The sequence below is a fragment of the Rhinolophus ferrumequinum genome, chromosome 5, assembly GCF_004115265.2.
Source record: "Rhinolophus ferrumequinum isolate MPI-CBG mRhiFer1 chromosome 5, mRhiFer1_v1.p, whole genome shotgun sequence".
Taxonomy (NCBI): domain Eukaryota; kingdom Metazoa; phylum Chordata; class Mammalia; order Chiroptera; family Rhinolophidae; genus Rhinolophus; species Rhinolophus ferrumequinum.
Genome location: NC_046288.1, coordinates 66,941,409 through 66,967,146, shown reverse-complemented (window position 1 = coordinate 66,967,146; position 25,738 = coordinate 66,941,409). Strand labels below are relative to the sequence as shown.

At 32.7% G+C, this 25,738-nt stretch overlaps 1 protein-coding gene across 8 annotated transcripts in view; it reads left to right on the top strand.

Annotated features, from left to right (window-relative positions):
- Positions 1 to 25,738, top strand: part of PCDH7 (protocadherin 7) — a 401,378-nt gene that overhangs the window by 198,057 nt on the left and 177,583 nt on the right. For 3 of the 8 annotated variants that reach the window (XM_033105875.1, XM_033105873.1, XM_033105874.1), the window contains exon 3: positions 14,558 to 14,653. The exons of the other annotated variants lie outside the window; for them this stretch is intronic. In XM_033105875.1, the coding sequence (XP_032961766.1) occupies positions 14,558 to 14,646 (89 nt within the window). In that variant the 3' untranslated portion in view covers positions 14,647 to 14,653. The remainder of the gene's footprint in view (positions 1 to 14,557; positions 14,654 to 25,738) is intronic. 8 annotated transcript variants of the gene reach the window in all.

Sequence of the window (25,738 nt, the reverse complement as noted above, 5' to 3'; positions counted from 1 at the left end):
ATGTTTATAGTATTTATTATATACGTGGTTGTTTGCTTGCCTACAGAAATGTTCACTGCCTTCATTTAAATTTGCTATAAAGGTAAATTGTTTCTGGGCCCTTTTTAAATTTCCTATCAGTTTCCAAGGCTAAGAGCACATGGCCTTCTATCTTCTATGAACAAGTGCCAATATTTATAACAAATATAATCCTGTGGAAACCATAGACAGAGAAAACATATTAATAGTTGCACATTTATTTTTTGCAGCTAAATGGCTTCTGTCATCCAGAGGTCTGCTTAAATTTTTCTGAATTTATTGTTAAGGAGTAGTAAATGACAGAAACAAGTAACTCACAGAGATATTCATCAAATAATTATTAAAGATCATTCAGTGCCCGGTGCCCAGCTCTGCCCAGCAGAGCATTTCCTAAAAGGCTGAGATTACACGCAACTTTCATATACCGTGTTTCCCCGAAAATAAGACCTAGCCAGACCATCAGCTCTAATGTTTCTTTTGGAGCAAAAATTAATATAAGACCCAGTATTATTTTAATATAAGACTGGGTATAATATAATATAATAATATAATAATACAATATAATAATATAATACCGGGTCTTATATTAATTTTTGCTCCAAAAGACGCGTTAGAGCTGATGGCCCAGCTAGGTCTTATTTTCACAGAAACATGTATTCATGACTGTGGAAAAGCCTTCTAAAAATGATCGCCGATCATAGAGAGTGGACAGACTCTGCCAGTTAGGACACCAATTCATAGCAGTTATTCATATCTCCTATTAAACTTCTAATTAACTAGATGCATTTATAAATGTAGAAATAAACCTATGGGTTATTTGAGATAATTTTCAGAACACAATTCAAAACATCCCAATTACAATACAATTCAAACATAAGGGTTGAGGGCATTTAAAAGGTAACAAGTCATCATAATGTATGTCTAATATCAGAGATAAATGAATTATAGACTTATTCACCCTACCTTGCACATGCACACAAAGAGAGAAGAACCAGAAAAGAGCAACATAACATAAAGAGGGTAATCTATCTAAAAGGCTTACTAGAATGATGAAATAGTACATATCTAAAAATAAATGATAAAAAGGGTAAGGGAAACTTGAACTAATAAACTAATACTTTTATGGCACATTAGTGCTAATTTGAGGGTTCAACATATTACTTTGCTTTATAGAATCACTCTGAGGGTACTATTATCTGCATTTTATAGGTGTTATAACTGATAAGATATGTAAAATTTGGTAATACCTGATAACACTAAGTATTCAATAATAGTAGTAGCTGTTATTATTTATTATTCTTTGTTGCTATTAGCTCTGAAGAACTATATTTTCATGACTGCATTAAAATCTTATGAAAACCTATTGTATAATAGCTATGATAATTATCTCTACTTTAAGAACATCTTTAAGTAGGAAAAATTAGTTTTTATTTTATACGTAATAGACACACTAATTTATTATGTGGTTTGGGGCAAACCACTGATGTTCTTGTTGTCTTATTGTCTAAGGCAGGCAGTCATCCATTCCCTACCTACTTTCAAGAGGTATTCCTCTTTTTGTTTGTGTGACTGAGAAAACAATGCATTTTTATTGACTTTGTGTAAAGCCATATCTTGTTTCGTCATCAGGAAACACTCTAAATTGTGGTTTGACAAAAATGTTGATATGTGGCCTCACAAAGGAAATAGTCAAGTGTTCATATCGCAAAATTCTGGAAGAGCCTAATAGGTTTTTTTTCCTTTAGAATGATAGAATAATAGACTCAATATCATGAGTTTTGTTATACGTCATTTAGCTTAAATTCACAGAACCAATCGACAACATTAAATGAGGACTTACTGTACAGTATACCTATAATAAGGTAACAATTAATACTAGATGCTTTATTCACTGGTTAAACGTCATATATTCCTTATGCTTCTATTTCATTGGTAATTCATTCTACACACAAACACATCTGTACACACACACACACACACACACATACACATGTGCACACATGCAGGCACACACATCTTCATGGCTTCTATCTGCCAAGGTAGAAAGGTACTTCACTCAACGGGATAATGCATATGTATAGGAAAATACAGTATCAGAAGCCTGCTTCTAGAGTTGATCCCATGACTTCCAAAGGTTGTGGAAAGAAAGCAATTAACATTTTAATTATGCAAACCATTCAGTACAGCACACACTAAAAAGGCATTTGAACAATTTATTTAAATCTTTTAATATTGTCTCAGTAATGTTGAAAACTTCAAAATAAACAAAACACCTTAGTGATTATTTTTTTCAAATTTCCCTCTCTAGGATATATATGGGAATAATACTTCCATACTCACATCACTACCTTGAGAACTACTAGACCAACTGTGTTAAATAACGTGATTTTTATAATATATGCTCAAATTGGCTATTTTGAGACTTGGGCACACATATTTATAACTGCAACACAAGCCTCCTGACTCTCTAGGGAATATTTATTTTAATTATGCCTATCAGCTGATCTGAATTATTGAACTTGCTCAAAGTTGCTTAAGAATAAGGAGCCTCGTTACGTACAGTAACAAATTAAAATAAATTGGAAAACAATTTTGAAGTCACTGACATGAACAAGTTAAAGGGCATATATATCATCTGCACTGAAGAATTCCCAACTTGCTTATTCTCAAGTATTATATATCGGGGGTGCCAAAAAAATGTATATGCATGACTTATATTCATTTTTTGTTATCCATATATTGAGTATTACAATTTTAATACAATTTTTTCCTTTCTTAAAATGTTTATACTGTTTTTTGGCACCCTCTGTATCTTATTAAATTTTTTAGTTGTTGGGAGAAAATATGCCTTACAAAGGTAGTTTTATGACTCAATGGGTCATAAAACTGGCATTTAAGATAATAGTAATTTGTTTTTCATAGTAAAGTAAGAATACTTTCTTTGACATGGAATCACTTCCTTTATTTGGAAACACACATGCAGAAAAGATGGTGCATATTTCAGTGTGGGATTTAGTAAAAATATCTATTTTCACTGAGAAGCTGGCATGTTTAGTTGCTAATAATCTAGTTATTAAGCAGCTGAAAACCCTCTCTCCCTTCTGCTGCTCATTTGTAATTATTGTATATATTTAAGTATTAGTACTAAGGCCTTCATTTCTTTCCTTGGGAAGACGGCAGGGCATTTCTGAAGTGGTTAAGGCAGTTCTTTTGCCACAACAGGGGAGAAAAGAACAGAAGACGTAATATAGCTACATGGAGAGATACCTGCCTCTGAGCTCTTTTCATTTTAGCAGCTTGAGAGATATTGCTGCATGTTATTGCTAAGACACACATCCTTTGTAAACGAAGGGCACTGCCGTTGATTCCAAAGAGCAAAGGAATCCATTATAATATTTTTTTGCACTTCATTTATCCAGTGTCCTTATTGATTGGACTTCGTGAACTATCTACCTGTACCTGATGCGCCTTCCTAAACAATTCTGAAGACAGATGTTTTAGTGGATGACTCAACATGTGGAGAATTCAACTTCCCTGTTGCTGTATATTTTTGGTGCGCATTCAGAAATTAATGAGCAAACTGTAAGATTGAGCATTTCTTACCTAGGAAATGAATGCGCGCACACACACGCATATCCACACACACCGTCCTTGATAGGCTGGGCTGATAAAGCTAAAGCACATCTTGGAAGTAGTTTGAGTAATACGTTATGCCTTCTGAAAGATTTTATTTTGGAGATGTTCTATTAAAGTCAATACTTTCATCAACTGTAAACTTGACAGCCTCCTATTATATTGAGACTTTATATTGTAGAAGTAATACTTCGCATATTAAAGTAAGCTTTATTAAATTGCAGATAGAAAATCTGTACTACATGTACCTTTAAATTTGGATCATTTTCTCTCATTATTTAACATGCCAACTGGAATTCAACCTCATCTTTAAGCGAGATAGTAACAAAAAGACTGTAAGCTTAACTTAAATCTATAGTTTTCTAATGCCTTCTACTGCTTTTGTTCCCCCCTCAAGAGTAAGGTGTAAACTTACATTTTTAGAATATAGACTGATGGAATTATGGTGATTAAGTTAAAATAGCTATAAGTATTTTAAAATATTGCTTCAAGGTTATTTCACTGGATCGCTGAAATATTTCATCATTTCAAAATATCTTTTACACCTAAAGGTCTGGTTTTCCTTAGAAGGGATTTTGTTTTGTAACATAAGCCTGAAAATCCTTGGGAGCACTTAGGCCTGGCACTGCTAACGCATAACAGGTCTCAACAAGAAACCCTCTGCCCTGAGACTGGTGCTGACAGAGTTGGCCTTTTCCAGTTTCTGTTGAAAATGCATGATAATCTGATGTAAATGTACCACTCATTTATAATAACAACTTCAGTATTGTGGGATATTAGGCTATTCATGCTCTTTCTCTCTGCACCCAGCCATAACTCTGCTTTTGTTTTCCACAATGCTTGTTATAATGAAGTCCTTCTGATACTACTACTCATAATAACACTTCATGGAGGCAATCCAAGGGAGATCCTACTGATAGCTGATTTCTCTTTAATGGTGACTTGCAGTCTGTGAGACGCCAGGTATAGCTATTTTCATTTACAGTTAAGGATTTCATTTTGGAATTGTTATGTATGTATGTATGAATGTATGTATGTATGTATATCATTGAATAGTCTCACTACTATGACTAAGAAAATTGCTCCATAAAATACTTGGTAATGTAAATGTGAGAATGAAAGTTATATATCTGGTGATTTAATAAATTTATGACTTGTAGGAACATGCATGTCCCTATAAAGGAATCTAATATACACATTGGAGAATATTCTAGTAATACCTTGTAAAAATGGGATGCTGTTGTAATTTGAAATCTCAAAGGCATGAACCACGGTAGAGGTATGCCTTCAGCATTTCTAATCATGCATGGCCTGGCTTTGCAAATCTAAATTTGATGTAGGAAAATTTAGAATATGCATTTATTTTGGCAGTATGTGCTTCTACACAGAATGGAACATTCTATGGCCATACCTTCTTTTGATGCTTTTCCTTACCTGTTTCTTTTATTGGAAAGAAATGGAAGGGTCAATTAAGAGCAGGGAGTTTAATTGAGTTCACGTTAGAGGGAAAACAGAGCAAAGTTGCTGAGCACAGGCCTAGAATTTCAGACCCGTGATTACCCTAGAATGGGGAATATTGGTGTGTTGGCAAGAGGGACTAATGGCTCTCACCAATGCTCTGAAAACACATTTGGCATAGCAAAATGTTTAACCTCCTATTTGTCTCCCAGGAATTAAACTTTAAAAGTTTTGGTTCACATTTTAAACCAACCTTTTTGTTTTGTTTTGTTTTGTTTTTTGTTTTGTTTTTTTGGGGGGTAGGCGTGTGAGGTTGTTTGGAACGTTAAGAAAGTTTTATTATCACACTTTCTGAACGAATTTTGATTGAAACTCTACTGAGAAATTCAGTGTGATCAGTAGTAAAGTTTTAACTTAAAAGAAGTGATTTTAGGAGTTTCCTTCTTCTTATGAGCACCCATGAATTGATTAAGTATTCAAAAGATTTAAAAAAGTTTAGCCACATAATATAAATTTTTATAAACTTATGTTTTTATAAAAAACATACAACAGCAAAATACAAAAGCATATTTTGTGCATTATGTACAGAGTATACTAAGATGAAGATTATTTTCTTTTTATAGAATATTCTTAAAATAAACTTAGCTATTATTTTTACAATGAAATTCATGAGGCATATGGCTTATTTTCAATTCCCCCTCCCACCCAGGGAATGTATTATTAAACTGAAATATAAAAGAGCATATAGGTTGGGGGTGGGAGGAGAACAAGTTCTTCACATATATTAGCAGGTCCATATGCTGTTTATTAAATTTGGTGCTATTCAACCAATTCAGATAGCTGATTGAAATAAAAAGAAAATCAGTAATTTTGTGGAAGTATGAAAACATGTGCATGTGTACCACTCACGCAGTTTTATCATCTGTTATGTTTTTCAGGAGTATCACATATCATATTTATAGGCTTGAAATAAAACTTTAAGATTTCATACATATGTAATGAAATAAGATATATTCATTGAGGGAACAGCATTACCTAGAGTTGACATTTTGGTTCATGTAATTTAAATAACAGTATTGAAAAAGGTATCCTCATGTATTAACTGAATTCTAACGTAGAGTATACTGGATACCTCTTTGGTTGTACGTGAATAGGCTGAGAATGAAATAATACCAAAAAAAAGGTTTATTAAGCATCTGAGATATTTTACAATCAAAGAATAACTTGTATCTTAAAAATAAATTTAAATGCATTAGCCAAGAACAGTGTACAAAGTATTTCACATGAAGAATAGGGTGAACAAGAGTGTTTTACTCTCCTTCCATTCTACATATCTATGAAGAATAATTCCTTGAGGTTTAAAATTTTAAATAAGAGTACAGAGGGGAGTTATATCAACTTTACAAAGGAAATCATCCATTATGTTATCATTTTCACTTGGGTAAACTTAAAATGGTTTTGCATAGCTTCTCATGATCTTATTTAATACTGAAGCATTTTTGACCAAAAAAAAAATGGTTTTCAATTGTAAGTAGATTATTACATTTATGTGTCTAAATTCACTCAGAATTAACAACTGTTGTTTGACTTGACTGAGTGAGAATATAGTAATTGATACTAAGAGAAGGGAGGTAGCAAGAAAAAATTGTAAAGAAAAGAGAAACTTCAATGAAGAACCTATAAGTAAATTGTTCTCTAGGGAAGATGGTCGAATAGGGAAATTTTATCCTAGAATTATCTCCGTGCCTTGATTACTATGTCCTGCCCTCACATACATGCACACATACATAAGACCAGAAAAATGAAGGTAAAAATTATTATCTAACATTTAATTTTGACTCTAGGACAATTTTGGCTCTAGGGTGCCACCACCATCAGGCCCAGGCCTGAGGCTGTAGAAATCTGGGGCAACCACCATCAAGAAGTCCCTCAGGGGCCAGAATTCCTTTGCAGCGTCATTCCTCAAGTTGGGAATGCATAACAAAAGCAGTTGCAGTTTTATTATTTTTTTCACAGCTTTTTTTTTTCCTCCAAAAAATGATTTGTAGTTGTGTGTGCTTCACCATGTCCTGATATGTATGCTCTGCAGTAAAAACCAAATCTAATATATTTTGGAAAAAAAAAAAAAAAGTCCTAAACGATGAGTGCTAGGTGGAGTTAGACACCTATTTGGATATAGAGCTTTACTATCTGTAGTTACAAAGTCAGGATGTGAGAGGCTATAAAGGGAAGAACTTGGTATCATTTTTATGATATGTCATTTTTACAACAAAATTCTCTTGAAAATGATTTCTAGAATTATTTGTATGTGTATTGGTTGGAATGGGGACCTGTATTTTTTTGTTAAATACCTTAACTACATAACAGAGACCATGTTTTCACGTTCATTATCTCCAGCTACTAGGGCAGTGCCTGGCAGAATACTTGCTGAATCAATTAAAGAATAAGTTAATATCCTCTGGGTCAAAGTCCCACCCACAATTTCCACCTTGGCTTTTATACTTTATTTGCTTTGCTTGCTCTTCTGATAACTTAGTCTGAATTACATTGTGGTGGCGGAGAAATTAGTCAAAATGATTGATTAGTGAAAAGCATACTGTATAAGAAAAGGGATAGGCTAATTCTACACTCTTTATAGAATATTGTGAACTTTATCATCTAAAATTAAAACTGTTTTACTGGTCATTGGTTCATTACTACAGTGAATATTTGTGCATGAGACAGGGTATTATTGTGTTTTGTAAAATTCTAAAGCTGAGCTTTGATGAAGAGTGTATTTTGCATTTCAAAATAATGCTTCTCAGTACTAATTACATACTTTTTTTTCCTCTGTGTCCTAATTGACAGAATTAAGGTACATCAACAGAAGGTCTTAATTTTGTAGTTGAGAAATAGTTCTTTTTAAGCATTCTATCCATGAAGGACCTTTAAGATCAAAGATAGCATCTGGATGGTACACATCTAGCATGGGGAAAATCATAACATTCTCTGCATACCACATTCTTAAAAAATATTATTTTCTAGATAAATTGACATTGATTAGTAGATTTTATGAGTCTACTAATTTTCAACTCCAGGTTAAAGATGTCACAGTTGATAGTTCAAATTCTTCATGCATTGCTCATAAGGGGTAAAATATACATTTATTTGTTAATTCATTCACTAATTACTAAGATATACCTGAAATATGATTTCAAAAACAGCTGGAAGATTTAGATCAGGGAAACCTCTATAAGCCATGGACAAGGTTGGTAAAATTTCTCTTTTAAGTATGTTTTCTATCATCCATGTTATTCTTTACACATTTCATTCTATATTTATGAAGACCCTGGAATATGTTTTTCTAAAACTTAAGTTGGTTTAGCTTTGTTTTCTTCCTGAGAGAGGGTAATATGGCACAGGTTGGAAATCAAGATTTGCTATGGGTTTGCTAAATTTCCTGAGAAGTGTTCTCTTTGGAGTTTCCAAGGTAGTTTATTTCATATTGTTCTATTTCTATTTTTAAAATTACTCATATATACCTTTAACCTCCATACCAATTTTACTTCGTTGCTACAATTTCCATTCTTGTTTATATCTTCCATCCTCTTCCTCCACCTCATTTTAAGCTGTTCTCTCATATGATAACCAAGTCATTCTCCATATATACAGAAGGTGCCAAAAAATATATACATATTTAAGAAAGGAAGGAACTGTATGAAAATTATAATACTCAATATATACCGATAACAAAAGATGAATACAAATCATGTGCATACATTTTTTTTTGGCACCTGCAACTATTTATACACACACACACACACACATATGTAAAGCTGAGTGTTCTAATGAACTGCCACCCATGAAAATACTTTACGTATTTCATCTCACTTAATCATCACGACATTCTTAATGTGTAGGTTTTGTAGTTCACAAGAGAGCAAATGGAGGCTCACAGACCTTAGGTGATCTGCTCAAAATAATGCAGTCAATGAGTGGCTGAGCTGGGGTTTGATGAAAATCTTTCGAACAAACAACAAAAAATCCTGTGCTCCTTCTATTACATCCTACTATGCATAGCCATGCCTTTCTCTCCCTGGAATAGTCTGAACCTCTTTTATCTACATCTCTTTCCTATTCTTTCTTTAAAGTTTACTGCAAGTATCACCTCTTCTGTGGAGCCCTTTCTGTCACTCTTCCTTAACTCTTTGCATATCTCCATCTGTATTAGCATACATCAGTGTCACCCTTCTCACTTTTTATTATTTTTGGTTTAAAAAGATGGTGGTAATTTTACAAAAAATATTTTACTTATGTCAGCATGAAATGAATTTGTTACAGCTATTTTCAAATACATTTGCAATTAATTATTTTTAAAGTGTCTTAATTTTAATTTTGAATATGGTGAATGTCAATGATAATATACCTCAAATAAAAACAAAATCACTTTGGGTCCTCTACAGTTTTCAAGAATGCAAAGGAGTCCTGAAACTCAAACGTTTGAGTACTGCTAGCTAAAGCAGTATCTAGCACAGACTGAACACTCATTGAACATTTTATGAACAAAACTGTATACTCAAATTGATATAACAACCTTCGGTTGCAGACACTATAAATGTCCTGTGTGAAGATATTAGGCTTTCCATAATTTTATAAATTTACTCAATTATTAGTCAAAAAGGGTATAAGTAAAATCCACACTAATATATATATATATTTTAAAAAGTAAAGTTAGAATATTAATTATGTCAATTGATTAAAATCTTGTATTAATTAAAGGTAAACTTGTAAGTGAACATTACTCAATGCGTTAATCAACAATAAACCAAGTACTCAGGTATGTGATCAGTTTTTATAAAAGATACATTAGGTCATGCTGGCATAGCTGTAAATTATGAGATTTTTAGAGAGAGTAGATTTGTAAAACAATAAAAATTTAAAAATAAAATTAAGCAAAATATATATTTGCTAGTAACTTTATAAATTGTGTTAATGCAACTAAATATTGAAATTTTAATACAATTGTCTGAAAAAGTTATCACAACTCCAGATTTATATATGGCAACATTCTAATTGTTATTATGAAAGTTAATTTTTAGGAAGTAATGTGCACTATTAAGTAAAATTAATGACTATCTTTAGTTACAGAGAAAAAAAGGATACTTTATAGTTAATCTAGAGTTAAGAAATTTTAAACATCATGTACTAACATTAATACATCATACTTTAAATATATATATTTAATTGGGATATACATATCCCAATTAAAATTAGTGTTAGTATGTAAGGTTTATACTTAAATCCTTTTTACACTATTTTCTAATTTCTTCATCATACAATCATTTGATTAAAGGTGGTAGCTGGTAATGTTAAATATTTTTACTTAGCTGATTTTTCTTACTATTAACCTATGCAATCAATGCGTTTAAATATTAAGACTACAAATCGCAATACAGGATACTAGATACACACCATTAACACTTAACTAAAGGAGAGCCAGATAGAGGATTAATAACTATACTTTCATTTTAAATCAGTTACAATTCTTATTGATTCAAAAGCTTCAGATGATGCCTACAACAGTTATTTTTTTCCCTGTATTTTGTTTTATTCTTCCTTGTGGTCTCAGTAGTTAAGTCCTGACTGATAACCTCATTTAGGGTTTATATGATTGTATATCTTATACTTTAAAAATAATCTTTGTTCCTCACTAGCAATACGTGAGTTGGGCTGTGGAATATCTGTGGTAGATCAATTTCCTGAGTGCTACAAGAACATGTAGCATTCGTTCCTCTGCCAAGGTTTTCGAATTCCGCCTCTCCCTATTGCCACCAGGGCAAATCTTAATCCCATCATGCCACCGTTAACAGGAACAAACAAGCCAGCCTCTCTGCACTCAGCCCTGCCCATACACTACGGGCACTAACATATGATTATTAAAATGCCCTTTTTCATAATTATCCAACCACTATGAGCAAGGAGAATGAAATAATCTGAACCATGTCATTGCCTGGAACATGGCCTTGCCAAAGGAATATATGGGACTGTTAATGTTCAGAAGAGCCCTGGGTAAGAATGTGACTGAGACCCAGAGCTAAAATATCTGTTTTTCAGTTGCTACAGAAGTGTTTTGTTTTTTTTCCCCCCAGATGGACCTCACAAATCAGATAAGGAAAACAATACTGTTATCACGAATGCTTATGCAACATAGGAATGGCCTTTTCTCATATGTCCTTGTACCAGACACGCCACTGCCTAATTCATCTCCCTATATTGTTTGATGTGTCCCTTCTACCTATCAAGATGTGCTCTACTGTTCCTCTCACTCCACGGTCTATTCTGGTTGAACTAACTTTAGACTTGCTGGCACTCAACAGCTTCCCTTTCTGCAAAACTGTTTCTTTCTTCCATGTTTTACCCATATCCTACCCATCTTTAAGAAGCTCAGTAACTGTCTTGTCAAAGTTTACTCCTCTTATCGCTTTTAACTTGCAAGCACCAAAGTTTGACCCTTATTTTTGTTCCTCACCTAAAGATTGTATTCCTTGAGGATATGAACCAAGCCTTATGCCTTGTTCTTCTTTAGTACTATAGTTTGACATTGTTCTCTCTGGGCTTGTTTCACTAAACCACACAGCCATTAGTATCAGTATCTTAATATCAGTGTTTCTACCTTGATGAGAAATTTTTCCAAAAACAGAAACTACAAGAGACAGACTTTACAATAGACCAAACCCAGGGTATTCTCTATGATATTCTTGTTGTTTCAACTACATGACAGAGAATTTTTGTCCTTTTGGGAAACCAATCACATTACAAACTCTTTATTGTCAATGTCACACAATAGAAATCACAAATCATATTTCCATCCACTTCTTGTTTTCATGTACCATATTGTGCATTTTCCCTTTTTTATCCAAGTGAAAATCTAGCTCATATCTTTGTTCATAAGCAAATTCCTACCAAATACCCCATTAGTACCAGGGATTATTTTATTATCCTGACCCCTGCCTTTCAAATATGAAAAAACAAAACAAAAACCTTTTATTTTCCTTAATCCATAAAGTTCTATTCTCCACACTGTGAATCGTGACTCTTTAAAATTTCAGTTTAATGTTTCTAGTTATGATTTTATGTTATTTCAGTTATTTATAAACTCAGCTATTTATGAAATAATTTTATATTACTTGTTACATCTTGGTAAGTTGTACTGTTAATGATCTTCTGTGTTTCGTGTACATATATTTATTTTTCAAAGTTTTTCACAAAAATATATTTTTATAAATATACCTTTGGTTATTTTGTATCTCTCACAGCACTAATTTCCAGGTATATTACCTTATTAATCTGCCCTTCGTAAGGTCAAAGGAAGAATTTACTGTGTATAAAATCTGTAGGCTATCAGAAACCCATATACAAAAAGAAAAAAACTGTATTTTATACACATATCTTGACACAAGTTAAAATCATGTGGATTCTTTTTTTTTTCCTACCTTGTGAGACTCCTATGTTTGATTCTTCCAAAGACAAAACGCTGATCCCAAAATAATCACTGAGGAGTATTCAATAGAGGAATAATTAGGTTTATTTTTTTTTACTCTGATATTACTGGAGTATGTAGGTTTTAATTTTGGAAGGGGATTTAAATTTTAAAATATTATGCATAATAGCAATTAATATTTTTGAATAAAATACACAATCAAAAATCTATAAGAAGAAAAGCAAAGCTACAAAAAAATCATGTTCAATCACATCAGAAAAAATCAACTTTGCTACTTTGGTTTTGTTTCTTTTAATGCAACAGGCCCAGATACTGCATATGCCTTCAGAATTTTTTTGATGCTAATCTTTTAAGATAACCAATTAATTTCCAAATTTCTCAATTCAAGGGCTGAGTAATACTATTGCCTAAGCATTAGGTTGGGTCATGTTATCTTAAACAAGTTGATGGCTAATAGTAAGCAATGTGTCAAAGACCAGACGAGTTGAGAAATTGGAAAGTTTTGAGGCACCCTGTCTAAACAGGATTAAAAGCAAGACCAAAAGGATTATGATGTTCCAAACTCCAAAGGTCTTTTTCATAGTTGCTTTCCTAAACATCAGGATTAAAGGTTAGAATCACATTCCGAAGCAAGAATGCATACATGCATTCACAAGAATCCCTGTCTTTAGAGAAAAATTCAAGGATGTCCAGCCCTTTTGTAAATAATACTTTAAGAAATGTATGGTATTGAGGGTCAAAATATTTTGTTTTTCCACAAAGGAAAATTAATTTCCTCTTACTTATATTTTTTGCAATACTTTTTTTTCCTTTTAACTATTTTTTGTATTAAGACTTTATATTTTTAGAGCAGTTTTGATTCACAACAAAATGGAGAGCGGGCACAGGGATTTCCTCTATACCCCTTGCCTCCACACATGCATAGAGTTCTCCGTTATTGATATAGCCCACCGCAGTGCAATACTTCTTTTTCTCAATAACATATGCATATATTTTTGTAAGTTTCCTCTATTATGTATAAATGCTTCTCTAAAGAGTGTAAAAACTCATTTGTCATGTGTAGTTTGCGTTTAAATATACACATACAAAGTTAAACATTTCTTTAAAAACAAGTACTAAAAGCAAAATCTGTAGCAGTGTTGGTTTTCAGGTGTGGTATTATTTCATACATTGATATTATTAAAGTAATTAATCACTATTAAAATTCAAATAATTTACTGTTATTAAACATTTTAATTATATTTCTTTCCATATAATTCTATATATTTACTTTCTAAAACTTACATATAGTCCAGATTAAACCATGTCCACAAAGATGTAATTAAACATGAACTTTTTATAACTTTTATTAGTTTGTCCTCTTGCAGTATATAAGGATTCTACTAAATTTAATTCTTTTTTATTAATTTGAAAACTTGAAGTTGTTTTGATATCAAAACTACATACCCTTAGGAGAATGTAAAAAGGAAGGTGTGTTGTGAGCCAGTTATATAGCGATTAGAGAGGCAGATAGAAGAAATGATAATGATCCTACTGTGTGTTGGAGAAAAATACACACACACACACACACACACACACACACATACACATACATATTTGGTATTGCTTATCCTATAGTGTTTCATCATGTGTTGTAAAAAAATAATCTATACCCACATATCAAAGTCCTGCCTTAAACTGCCCTGTGTAGTCAAAACACGAGAATAAAATGGTAGCTCATTATATGTTGCAGTCCCCTGTCTCCCTAGACTTGGAAGATTATAGTTGTGAGAATATTCAGATTAACTCCTTTCAAAATACCTAATTTGTTTAAATTATCTTTGAAATCGATCTAGATTTAAAATAAAAAGAAAGAAAACAAGCTCAGGGCTTTTGGAAATTGATTTATTGGCAAGGTCTATGGATGGACACCGTTGTGTAGGGGCTGCTGATTTTCCCTTTACGTATTTCCCCATCTCCCTTCCCCAGGTGTTGCTGCCATCACTACCTTTCCCTTCCTTCCCTTTCCTCATGGCAAGACGCATGGAAGAAGAGTGCTGTTAAGGCCTCTCCATTAATCAAAAGGTATGGTGGTTCCCATGAAGCAGAGCAGGTGTCCCTTTTCTGCGTTCTCTATTAATAGTCTATCTCTTTTACATTTAGAATACGAATTTATCCACTACATAGAGCCTACTGATTTGGAAAAAATTGTTCAACCTGAATATACCTTTACATATTTCAGCATGCTCTGCATTTCATAATTCCTTACAGAGTTGTAAATCTGTTTTTTCATTGTAAAGAGCACAGAAGAATTAATGATGTCATTTTCATAGAAAGGTGCTATGCCTTTTTCTCAACTGACTATATGAGAAAGAAAGGGAACTTGTATGCCTGTTTATATATGCCATTTTCCACATTCTTCAAACAATTGTTATATAACATACCTTTGAATAGTATAAAATGGGAATATTTCGTGAATTTTAACTCAAAATGGAATTATAACATTTAGATTTCAAAAGTATTGCACAAACTTGTATGCACATGAATTAAAATGCTTACTCATCTGGTTATAGAAAATTAGTTTAAGCCAGTTCAAATAAATCCAAATACCCTACAAAGCCATGTCATTCAAATGTGAGAGCTGAATATATGTTAATCGCTTTCTGCAAAACTTTATTTTGTCAACTCAGCGGGTGGGATTTGAGGAAGATGGAGGGGGCTGTTTCCTTCAGCAGTCCCAAGATTACCTCCTTCAGGCTGCTGCATTCTGAAAGGAGCTAGCCCCTCAGGCGTCAAACTCCGGTACAGTCAGATCCTATAAAATATAAGCACTCAGTAATCACAGGGAAACACCCACATTCTTGATTTCCTTTTTACACTAGAGGAACTGGTCCTTCTAGCTCATGCAGGGGCCTGTTTTGAGGATGTGTCAGGCTTTGCATTACCTTTGCATTATCAAGATCTTTGAAACATGTGACTAAAACATTATTTTTGGGCTAAGGAGTTTATTGGCAGATGTCTTAAAAAAACAGTGATTATGTCTGTTGGTGTGCATGTGTATGGCAGTATTGTTTGTGGTATTCTTTAAAATGATAGCATAATTATGTCTCATGTACATAATTATGTGTGTACAAAAACAGAGCAAACCATTTTGATTTACATGCATTTTCCTTGATGTGACCATTAACCTTTGAGGCTGGACAATTACTCTTCATTCAGGAATGTGTGGTCTCTTATCTGATAAAGCTTTGAAATCATTGGTTTCCTTCATGATCCTGTTTTCACCCACGTGTCTAGTCTCTATATTGTGCTTTTAACCTGGATGCACACTGTGCTCTGGCGTCTGCACCTTTTTCAGTGGGTACAATCTTTCATGTCCACAGGCCTTTGCATGATTGGATTCCCTCCATCTGAAGAGCATGGTCTGTTGGGAAAACTTTGCAACAATAACAGCAACAAACATGTACTGGGGGTTTACTGTGTGTCAGACACAAGGTTAAGGAGCTTAATCTTCATTTTCTTAATTTGTTCACTCAAAGGAAACTCAAGTTGGAAATTATTATTATCCATATTTAATAGATTTTCAGAAAAGGAGGCTTGGAGAGATCTAAAGTGGCCAAGATCACTCAGAACTGAACAAAGTGGGATGTGCCCTATGTAGCTTCTCCTGATTCATCCCAAGCAAAGTTGGGTCTCTTTCATGCTCAGTTTCTAGAGGACACTGATTCCATCTTACCCTTTATGAACTATTCTGTTCTACAGTGTTTGTTACTCACTAAATGTTGAACAAACGAATGAATGTTTACAGAAGTCATTTATCTTTTATCACCTTCATATAGACTGCTCCCCTCATCCATACTTTACTCTGTTTTTAGTCTCCTTCACTGGTGTCTTTTGACTGTTATTAACTTCACAGATGGCCCAATATATTTGATCATAAAAAATAATTCATTTTTTCCTCCCAAGTTTAAGACCTGTACTTAAAAGACAAGTAAGTATAAAATAATTACACATGCAGAAAAAAGATAATTTAAAGTTTATAAAATTTATCAAATCTAGTGGTAAAAAAGAAGCATAGATTCACTTATATTTTATACAGAAAGAAGAAAATTCAACCAAAATATTTTCTAAGTTTTAAGGGAAAGCAATCCAAGAAATCAGTTTTTACATTATAGGTAAATAAAGGAAATGTGCACCATATAAAAAAAAAAAGTCTCATCAAGTTTACCATACAAGAAAAAAAAATAGAGTAGTAAAATATAGACGAGGAAAAGAGGACAAACTGTGGAGGAAATATCTTTGAGAAAAAAAGAAACAGAAAGATCTGGAAAAGTGAATAAATAGAAAAGCAATAAAAAATTGAAGGAAACATAATTGAAATCCATGGACACTGAGAGGACTTTAAAATAATATGAAATAAAACTTGGAGGGGAAAAAAATCAATGAAGATAGAGAAAAAGAATTTCATTTATGACTTTGTATTTCCTTTATTCTTTGAAAAACCTTTGAGGTAGAATGATTGCAAAGAGAAAGGGCAAGTTAAGATACGTTGATTTGTGTACACTGTATTTTTCTAAGACTTTTTCTGTGGAAACAGTGCTTTTGAGAGCAAGTTACGGGCTTAAGCATTAACTGGGACCTTTGTATTTAGAACTAAAAAGATTGTGCCTAGAGAATACAGTTGAGTCAAGGCTTGATGGAAAATTAGGATACAAGTCAAAATATCCCTCCCTACCGCACTCTCTACCAGGATGATCATAGATTCAATTGGTTTGTTAGTTCTGTGAATATAAGGATCATTTCTTATCTAATTTCTTTATGTGCAGTCCTTGGAGCACAGGACAAATGTTTGCTGTAGTAGTCATGGAATTTTAAGACTTCTTAGAGGGATTATGATCAAACGATCAAGTCTTTAGATTGTGCATGCATTCTCTCATTGCCGTTATAAAGACCTGCTTGAATAATTCTAGTGATACAAAATTCAGAGGTGTAGCTCACTATATTTTGGGATAGCTTTAACTTGCTGGCTTTTTCTTATATTGAGTCAAAATCTGCCTTCCTGAAACTTGAATCCATTTATCCAGGGTTTTCCCTTTGGGGAACCACAAAATAGTTCTACTCCTTTTCCAAATGAAAATACTTCCAAGACCTAAATGCAGACAGACACTCTGTCATGATGTCTAAATACACAGTGTCTCTCTCTACATTATTTTCTGGGTTACAGCCTCAGTCTTCCTAAACGATTTGTTACTTGGTTGCAAGTCCTTTTAGCATTCATTTAGTGCTTTTTTTCCCCCCATAAAACAAGGAATTCAGCATGCGCTCCCACAGTTTATGTTCTTGTATTTTGAACATAAATTTGAAAAACCCAAAAAATGAATTTAAATACATTGAGAGAACAAAAAAAAAGTTTCAGTTTAAAACAGCACTTGGCTTTGATTTAAATTAGTACATAACAAAGGTGTGATTTGGGTAGTATATAATATAGTATAGTATATACATAAGATAAACATAAGTATGTACAAAATGGATAAAAACGATAGAAAAATGAACTATAAAAAATAAAGATAGAAGATGAAAGTACAATACTTTTCAGTCTTTACTTTTTTATTTTTCAATTGAACACATATTTTGGATTGGTTGGTGCCTTAGAAGGATCTTTTCCGAAGAAGCCCATTCACCAGTGTTACAAATTTGGCGCTAGAAACTAGTCCGTAAGTGGACAATAATATTAGTGGAAGTAAAAGAAAAACAAAACAAAAGCAAAACAAAACAAAAACTATTTTCTCAATGTGAATTATTGACTCTGATGACTGATAATATGCACTCATATAACAGTATGTTCCATGGAGGTCAAAATTGCACAAAATAAGATTGACAGGTATGTATAAAGCATGCTCTGTCAGATAAGGACTTTCCCTAATTAAAGTACCTGAAAAGTAAATTCTTAGTTAGTTTGAACTCTTCCTTAATGCCAAATGGCCATCAATGTCCCCTGGTGAGTTCTATGTATGAGTGGATTATGGTACCCTCAGAGGCTCTGCACATCTTATTTTCAGTGGGTGCCTACACAGAATAAATATATGGCCTTTTCTAGAACTGATAAATTTAATTAATTTGCTGGCAGAAAATATCTCTTAGGTCACGTACCTTTTCCCTGACCCTACGCAAGGTTTCTATTTTCAAATGTGCTTCATATATTATTAACCTATATAATCTTAAAGAATATTTTCCATATGGTAATTACATTGCTTGACTTTATATTCTTTAAAGTTCCAGTGCCTATAGTAATTCTCTAATATCAAATGTTGATTTGTAAGTTGTATGAACATATGTTCCCTGTTCTGCTTTTTAAAAATTCAGTTCCCAAAGCAATACCCTTTAGATATTTGATCAATCATATACAAGTATGAGGGGAGCAATATTCCTTTTTTTTTTTTACATTGATGGATTTGCGTATGTTGAACCATCCTTGTGCCCCTGGGATGAACCCCACTTGGCCGTGATGAATAATCTTTTTAATGCATTATTGTATTCGATTTGCTAGAATTTTGTTTAGGATTTTTGCATCTGTATTCATCAGAGATATTGGTCTGTAGTTCAAGGGTGTGATATTCTTAACAACAGAAACCCTTTTTCTGATTTGTCTATCACTGCTACGCGCAACATGTCTAATTTTCTATCTTTCACTCTTTTAGTATTGCACTCTTTTAGTCTTTTAGTATTTTAGAAAAAGGGGAATGAAATGCAGGATATATGGATTGATCACTTAACCACTCAAGACCCCACTTCACTAAAATGAGGGATTTGATTAGCTGTTTTTTAAAGTAACTTCTGTCTTTTTACAGAATATGGAAGACTAGGAATTTTAGAAATTGGGATTTGTTCTAGATTTGCCAATGAACTATATTCAACCTCCTTGGGACATGGTGGCCTCATATATAAAACATGGAGACCAAGCTAAATCAGGGATATAGTCTTTAGTGATTATTTGTTGACTTATTTTTCTTTCTGGAACTGTCTCTTGAGAAGGGTTCTGAGAACTTCCTTTGACTCAGTAGCGTGCAGTACTATGATTATGTGATCAATTACCTTTTATGTGTAGGCCTGTTACATAATTTCTAAGAAGGCTTCTGATTCAAAATGGGAAGAAAAAGATGATCATTAACAAGTTAATCTGTCTTTTTTTCCCGTTTTTGTTGTATTTACAGATACATCTTGTTCTTTTAAAATATGTGAATTCTAGAAAATGTTTGCTGCTCAGAGGAAGACAGGTTGAGGAAAATACAGCCATTTGAAATATTTGAAACCCTTTAATACAGAAGAGAGGCATAGGATTTGACTCATTCTTTATGATTTCTGAGAACGGAACAAATGCCAATAGGCTTAAATGGGAGAAAATTGCTTCCTTATAAGGATAAAAGTATCATCTTGAGAAATGCTCAATAAAATGTTCTCAATAGGTAGTCTGTGTTTTGAAATCTGTATCACTGAAATTGTAAAAACTTAGGTTGTGTGATAATTTCTCACAACCATTATTAAAGTAACTCATTCATAAGCTAGCAAGTGAGACAAAATGAATTCCATCCCTAGTGGTCTGTGATTCCATGATAATCATCAGACATAATAAGAGTGATAATTCGGTACTGGAATTTGGTGACATGCTTCTCAAAGATTTCATTGGACGTGATGATTGAAACATTTTAACACAAGTCATCTAACTGTTAGCCAATGCCATAGTGTTCTGATAAAGTACTTTTATCTTACCAAAGCTATCCTTCTGAAGAGAAAGTCACTAATTTTCATTTGTGGAACCATCACTTCTTTTATATCTAGAGACTCTACTTTCTATCCTATCTATTTTGAATGTTATTTTATTTTTAAATTAATTTATTTTCCAATTACAGTTGACATACAATACTGTAATAGTTTCAGATATACAACATAGTGATTAGACATTTATCTACCTTATGGAGTGATCATCCCGATGAGTCTAGTATCTATCGGACACCATGTGTAGATATTACAATATTATTGACTGTATTCCTTAGGCTGTACTTTGCATCCCCCTGACTATTTTTATAATTGGCTATTGTACTTCTCAATACCTTTGACCTTTTTTACATCCCCTACCCTCCTCCTATCTATCAACCGTCAATTTGTTCTCTGTATATATGAGTTTGTTGGTTTTGTTTATTCATTGTTTTTTTAGTTTCTACATAAATGAAATCATCTGATATTTGTCTTTCTCTGTCTGTTTTATTTCCTCTAAGTCCATCTATGTTGTCTCAAATGGCACAGTTTCATTCCTTTTTGTGGCTGAGTAATATTCCAGTGTAGCTATGTACCACATCTTCTTTATCTAATCATCTATTGATGGACACTAGGGTTGCTAGTTGTAAATAATGCTGCAATGAACATAGGGGTGCACTCATCTTTTCCAATTAGTGTTTTGGATTTCTTCCAAAAAATACTCAGAAGTAGAATTGCTGAGTCATATGACACTTCTACTTTTAATTTTTTAACTGTTTTCCAGACTGGCTGCACCAATTTACAATCCCACCAACAATGCATGAGGGTTCCCTTTCTCCATACTGTTGCCAGCATTTGATTGTTGATTTATTGATAGCCATTCTGAGAGGTGTGCGGTGATGTCACATTGTGGTTTTGATTTGCGTTTCCCTGATGATTGGTGACACTGAACATCTTTTCATATGTCCATTGGCCATCTGTATGTCCTCTTTAGAGAAATGTCTATTCAGCAACTCTGCCCACTTTTGAATTGGATTTTGTTTGTTTGTTTGTTTTGTTTTTGGTGTTGAGTTGCATGAATTCTTTATACATTTTGATATTAACCCCTTAACAGATTTATCAATGGCAAATATCTTCTCCCATTCAATAGATTGTGTTTGCATTTTGTTCATGGTTTCCTCCATTGTGCAAAAACTCTTTAGTTTGATGTAGTTCCATTTGTTTATTTTTTTTTGTTTCCTTTGCCCAAGGAGACATATCAATATATATATAGATAGATAGATAGATAGATAGATAGATAGATAGATAGATAGATAGATATAGATATATGATATAGATATATAGATATAGGTATAGATTGCTAAGAGCAATGTCAAAGAGTTTGTGGCCTCTGTTTAGTTCTAGGAGTTTTATGGTTCCAGGTCTTACATTTAAGTCTTTAGTCCATTTTGAATTTATTTTTATATATGGTGTAAGACAGTGGTCTAGTTTATTTATTATTTTTAGCAAGTATCTGTCCAGTTTTCCTAGTACCATTTATTGAAGAGACTGTCTTTAACCCCATTGAATATTCTTGCTTCCCTTGTCATAGATTAATTGACCACATAGGCATGAGTTTATTAATATTTCTGGGCTCTCTATTCTGTTTCATTGATCTTTTAATGTCAGTGTCATGGTGTTTTGATTACTATAGCCTTGTAGTATAGTGTGATATCAGGTAGCATGATACCTCCAACTGTGTTCTTCTTTCTCAAGATTGCTGTAGCTCTTTGGGGTCTTTTGTGGTTCTGTATAAATTTTAGAATTATTAGGTCTGGTTCTGTGAAAATTGCCACTGGCAGTTTTATAGAAATTGCATTGAATCTGTAGACTGCTTTGGATAGTATGGACATTTTAATGATGTTAATTCTTATCTATGAGCACAGTATATCGTCCCATTAATTTGTCTTCGTCAATGTTTTATAGGTCTTTTAGCTCTTCGGTTAAATTTATCCCTAGATATTTTATTCTTTTTGAATGTTATTTTTACTGCAGTATAACTGACTAAATGAAAAGTTGTAATAAATATGATTTGCAAATATAATTTATTGATTAATTGTTTCAACTTATTAAGGTGTGGAACATAAAGCATTCACATAGAGTCATCCATTATTTTCTCTGGGAGAGATTTTGAAAATTCCTTTTCAAATTAAGTTTTTTTTTTTTTTAATTCACTTTTTCAAGATCATTCAGTTAATGAGAGATCTATGATCCAGATTTCCTTAATTCCAGTCCAGGGTAACCAAACTTACTGCAGTTGCTTGCTTGAAAGTAAAGATCTTGGTGAGTTGACACGTTCTTTTGTGTGTCTGTATGCACTACTTATCTTGAATCATCAGGATGAAATAGGAAAGCAAACAATTTTATTATAAGAAACAGAAAAACACTGCTGTGCTCCTGGAGCGACATGAAAGTCGGCATCCCTTTGTAAAGTTTGACATTACATTCTTTGTAACCGACTAGGAACTTTTGTCAGAAGTGAAACCAGTCAAAGATATATTCCAACTAAAAATCAGAATCTGCATAATATGATCTTATCACCACCATCTTGTTGCTGGGGACACCACAGTATGCAGCATCGCACAGTTCATACTGATAAAAGCCGACCAAGCAAGTTACCAAAGATTTCCAATTATAAGCATTAACCAAACTCAAGCATTATTATGCAAGCTTACCTGTCCACTTTCATCAGGACAACAAGCATCAATTAAATAAATAGAATGTCTGATTATGCAGATAATTGTTAACGCAGGCATATTAGCAAGTTGTTTAAGATATCAGCTCATCGATGGGGAAAAATGTCTCTAGACACGATAGTGCATATTGCTCAGGATTTTAATTCTCTGTGATCTTGGTTGAGTATAGCAACATGATAAGCCAATGTGTTCACGTAGAGAAGAAAATGCAGGAAAATATTTTTAAAACAACAAAGAAATGTAGATCTAGTTTTAAAATTATCCCACTTTTGTGAGGATAATGGACAATTTGTCCATAATGCTAAAGTTGTATTGATTTCTGTATTTACAATGAGGAAAACAAAAATGAGGTTGCGAGGGCTGATCATTTTACAAAGATGTTTTGGATAATTTATTTTTAATTTATTTTTTCCAATAAAGCACTATGCTATCAATGACTTTTTTCTTATTTCTAAAATGATTATCAAAAAAAGACATTGCATATTATGTCTTTAACTATGTGAATTAAGAGGTTTTGCATAGTAAGTATTTTTTCGCATATATCTATAATGCATTTTCTTCCAGGGGATTGAAGTTCCAATTTACAATGGAAATCAATAGAAAAGTAACTTTCAGCTAACACATTAACTTTCTTTACTGCAAACTCTGCTGGATCACATTAAGTTAGGGAAGAATCTCCAAATATTTTGGCTTGAGTAGGAGTGAGAAAAAAAATCAGGAATCATGTTTTGCAAACTTGAGCTTAGGAAAATTGTGGTTAGAACTTAGAGACTGAAAATATATGCTTAACTAGGATAGGGAGAGTGTTGTACCATGAGAAAGTAAAGAGAGAAGGAGATCAATTAAAACTAAGCAGAACAAACTACATTGTGCATGGAAAGGATCAGTGATGAAAGAGGTTACAGTTTTTAAAATGCAATAAACGTTTAGTCAATTGGTTTATTTGTTTCTTGCAACAAGACATGCAGGTGGAATGGGTACACAGGAAATTAAGAGTGAAGGAGATAATAAACTAGTAGTACCCTGTCAAGCCTACTCAAGGGTCCTTCTCAGATGTCTCATATGGTTACCTGGGCAGATAGGCCCATTTTACATTTCCAGAATCTATGTCATAGATATGTGAACGGTGTGTAAACATAGCAACCTATCAAATACTTATCAAAGAATACAAATCTATTTGTGACCATCTAAACTGTGTTAACAGTAGTATCAGGATGTTACATTTCACAGAATACATTCATATATATTTAAAACTATAATTCATTACTTTCGGATTTAAAGAGTAACTTTAAAAATTAAATATATTTTATGTAACAAAAGTATCCTTTTAACAAGCCTTTTCTAGTTTTTATAAGAATTTGGTTTAAATCATGCCAAAAAAAAAAAAAAAAAAGAAAGAAAAAAAACCCACCTTCATGTATTTTTGGACAAGTGCTTTAAAGTTCTAGTGATGTTTTAACAAAATTAATTACTTCAATCAGGAAGTGAAATGATTTACACCTGGAACACGTGATTATAGGACAGCATAGTACTTTCAAAGTATATAGCATTTTGTCTCTTCCTTTAAGAACTAATTTTAACAATTATATAATTTAATCAAGAGCATGTATTCTAATAATTTCATACAATAAATCATTGCTATCTAATTATAATTACTAAGTAAATATAATTTGCCAAACATAGTTATTTTCCAGCCATTTTATTTTAATGTAACTGATAAACGAAAATGAACAATACTTCAGGAGATATCAATTGTTTAAATATTTGTTATGTTCTATAGGGGAGGAAAAAAAGACTGCATATTGTTTCAATAGTGTGGGGTTCAAAGCACTAGATTAACAAAATCAGATGGTTCAGAAAGTTTAAAAAAATGATGAATCTTCTAGAATTTGATATAAATATCATTAACATTTTCCAAAGATGTCCTTGTTCAGGCATTGCAGTGATGCTGTAATATATGGTTAACTTTTACTTCCAATAGTAGTTTATTTATGAAATTCAGTAATGAGAATTACTATGTTTTAGAATCTTGCTCATAAATTGAGGGGCACTAAAAGGAACAATTTTAGTAATATGAAGGGCTTTTTTTAAGCCAAGGATTTGTTATAAATAACTGAAAATTTTCAGTGGTTTGCTCTAAGGAAATATATGATATACACAACACTGTTAGTAATTAAATTGATGAAATATTTTCAGGGTGCTCCTAAACTCCAAATGTCAGAGATATAAATTATTCTTATTGGGTAAGTGATATCTTTTTAGGAAAAAGTAGAATTAAATATCATAACTGCTCATTGCTAAGCATTTTTGGGAAAAGAAAATGATACACTATTATTATTGTTATGAACTTTACTTTGACATGACTACAGTTTATATGAAAACACGTTTCCTATGCTTGCATGATTATTATATATCTAAGAAAAATGTGTACATTATATATTCTTCCAGAAGTCAGATGACACTAAATCAATTTCAAGTGTTTGTGGGTTACTTTACACCCTGTGACCCTGGCCCCTCAGGATATACTTTGTTGAAAATGAAACTCTTAGACAATTAAACTGAAAATGAAAGTTGCCTTTTATCTCAAATGGTTTATAGTGCTAAAATTGTGTGCCCTCATCTATTTTATTAAGTGATTATTTATTTATTTATCTCTTTGTCTTTGAATAAATAATTAAGAGCG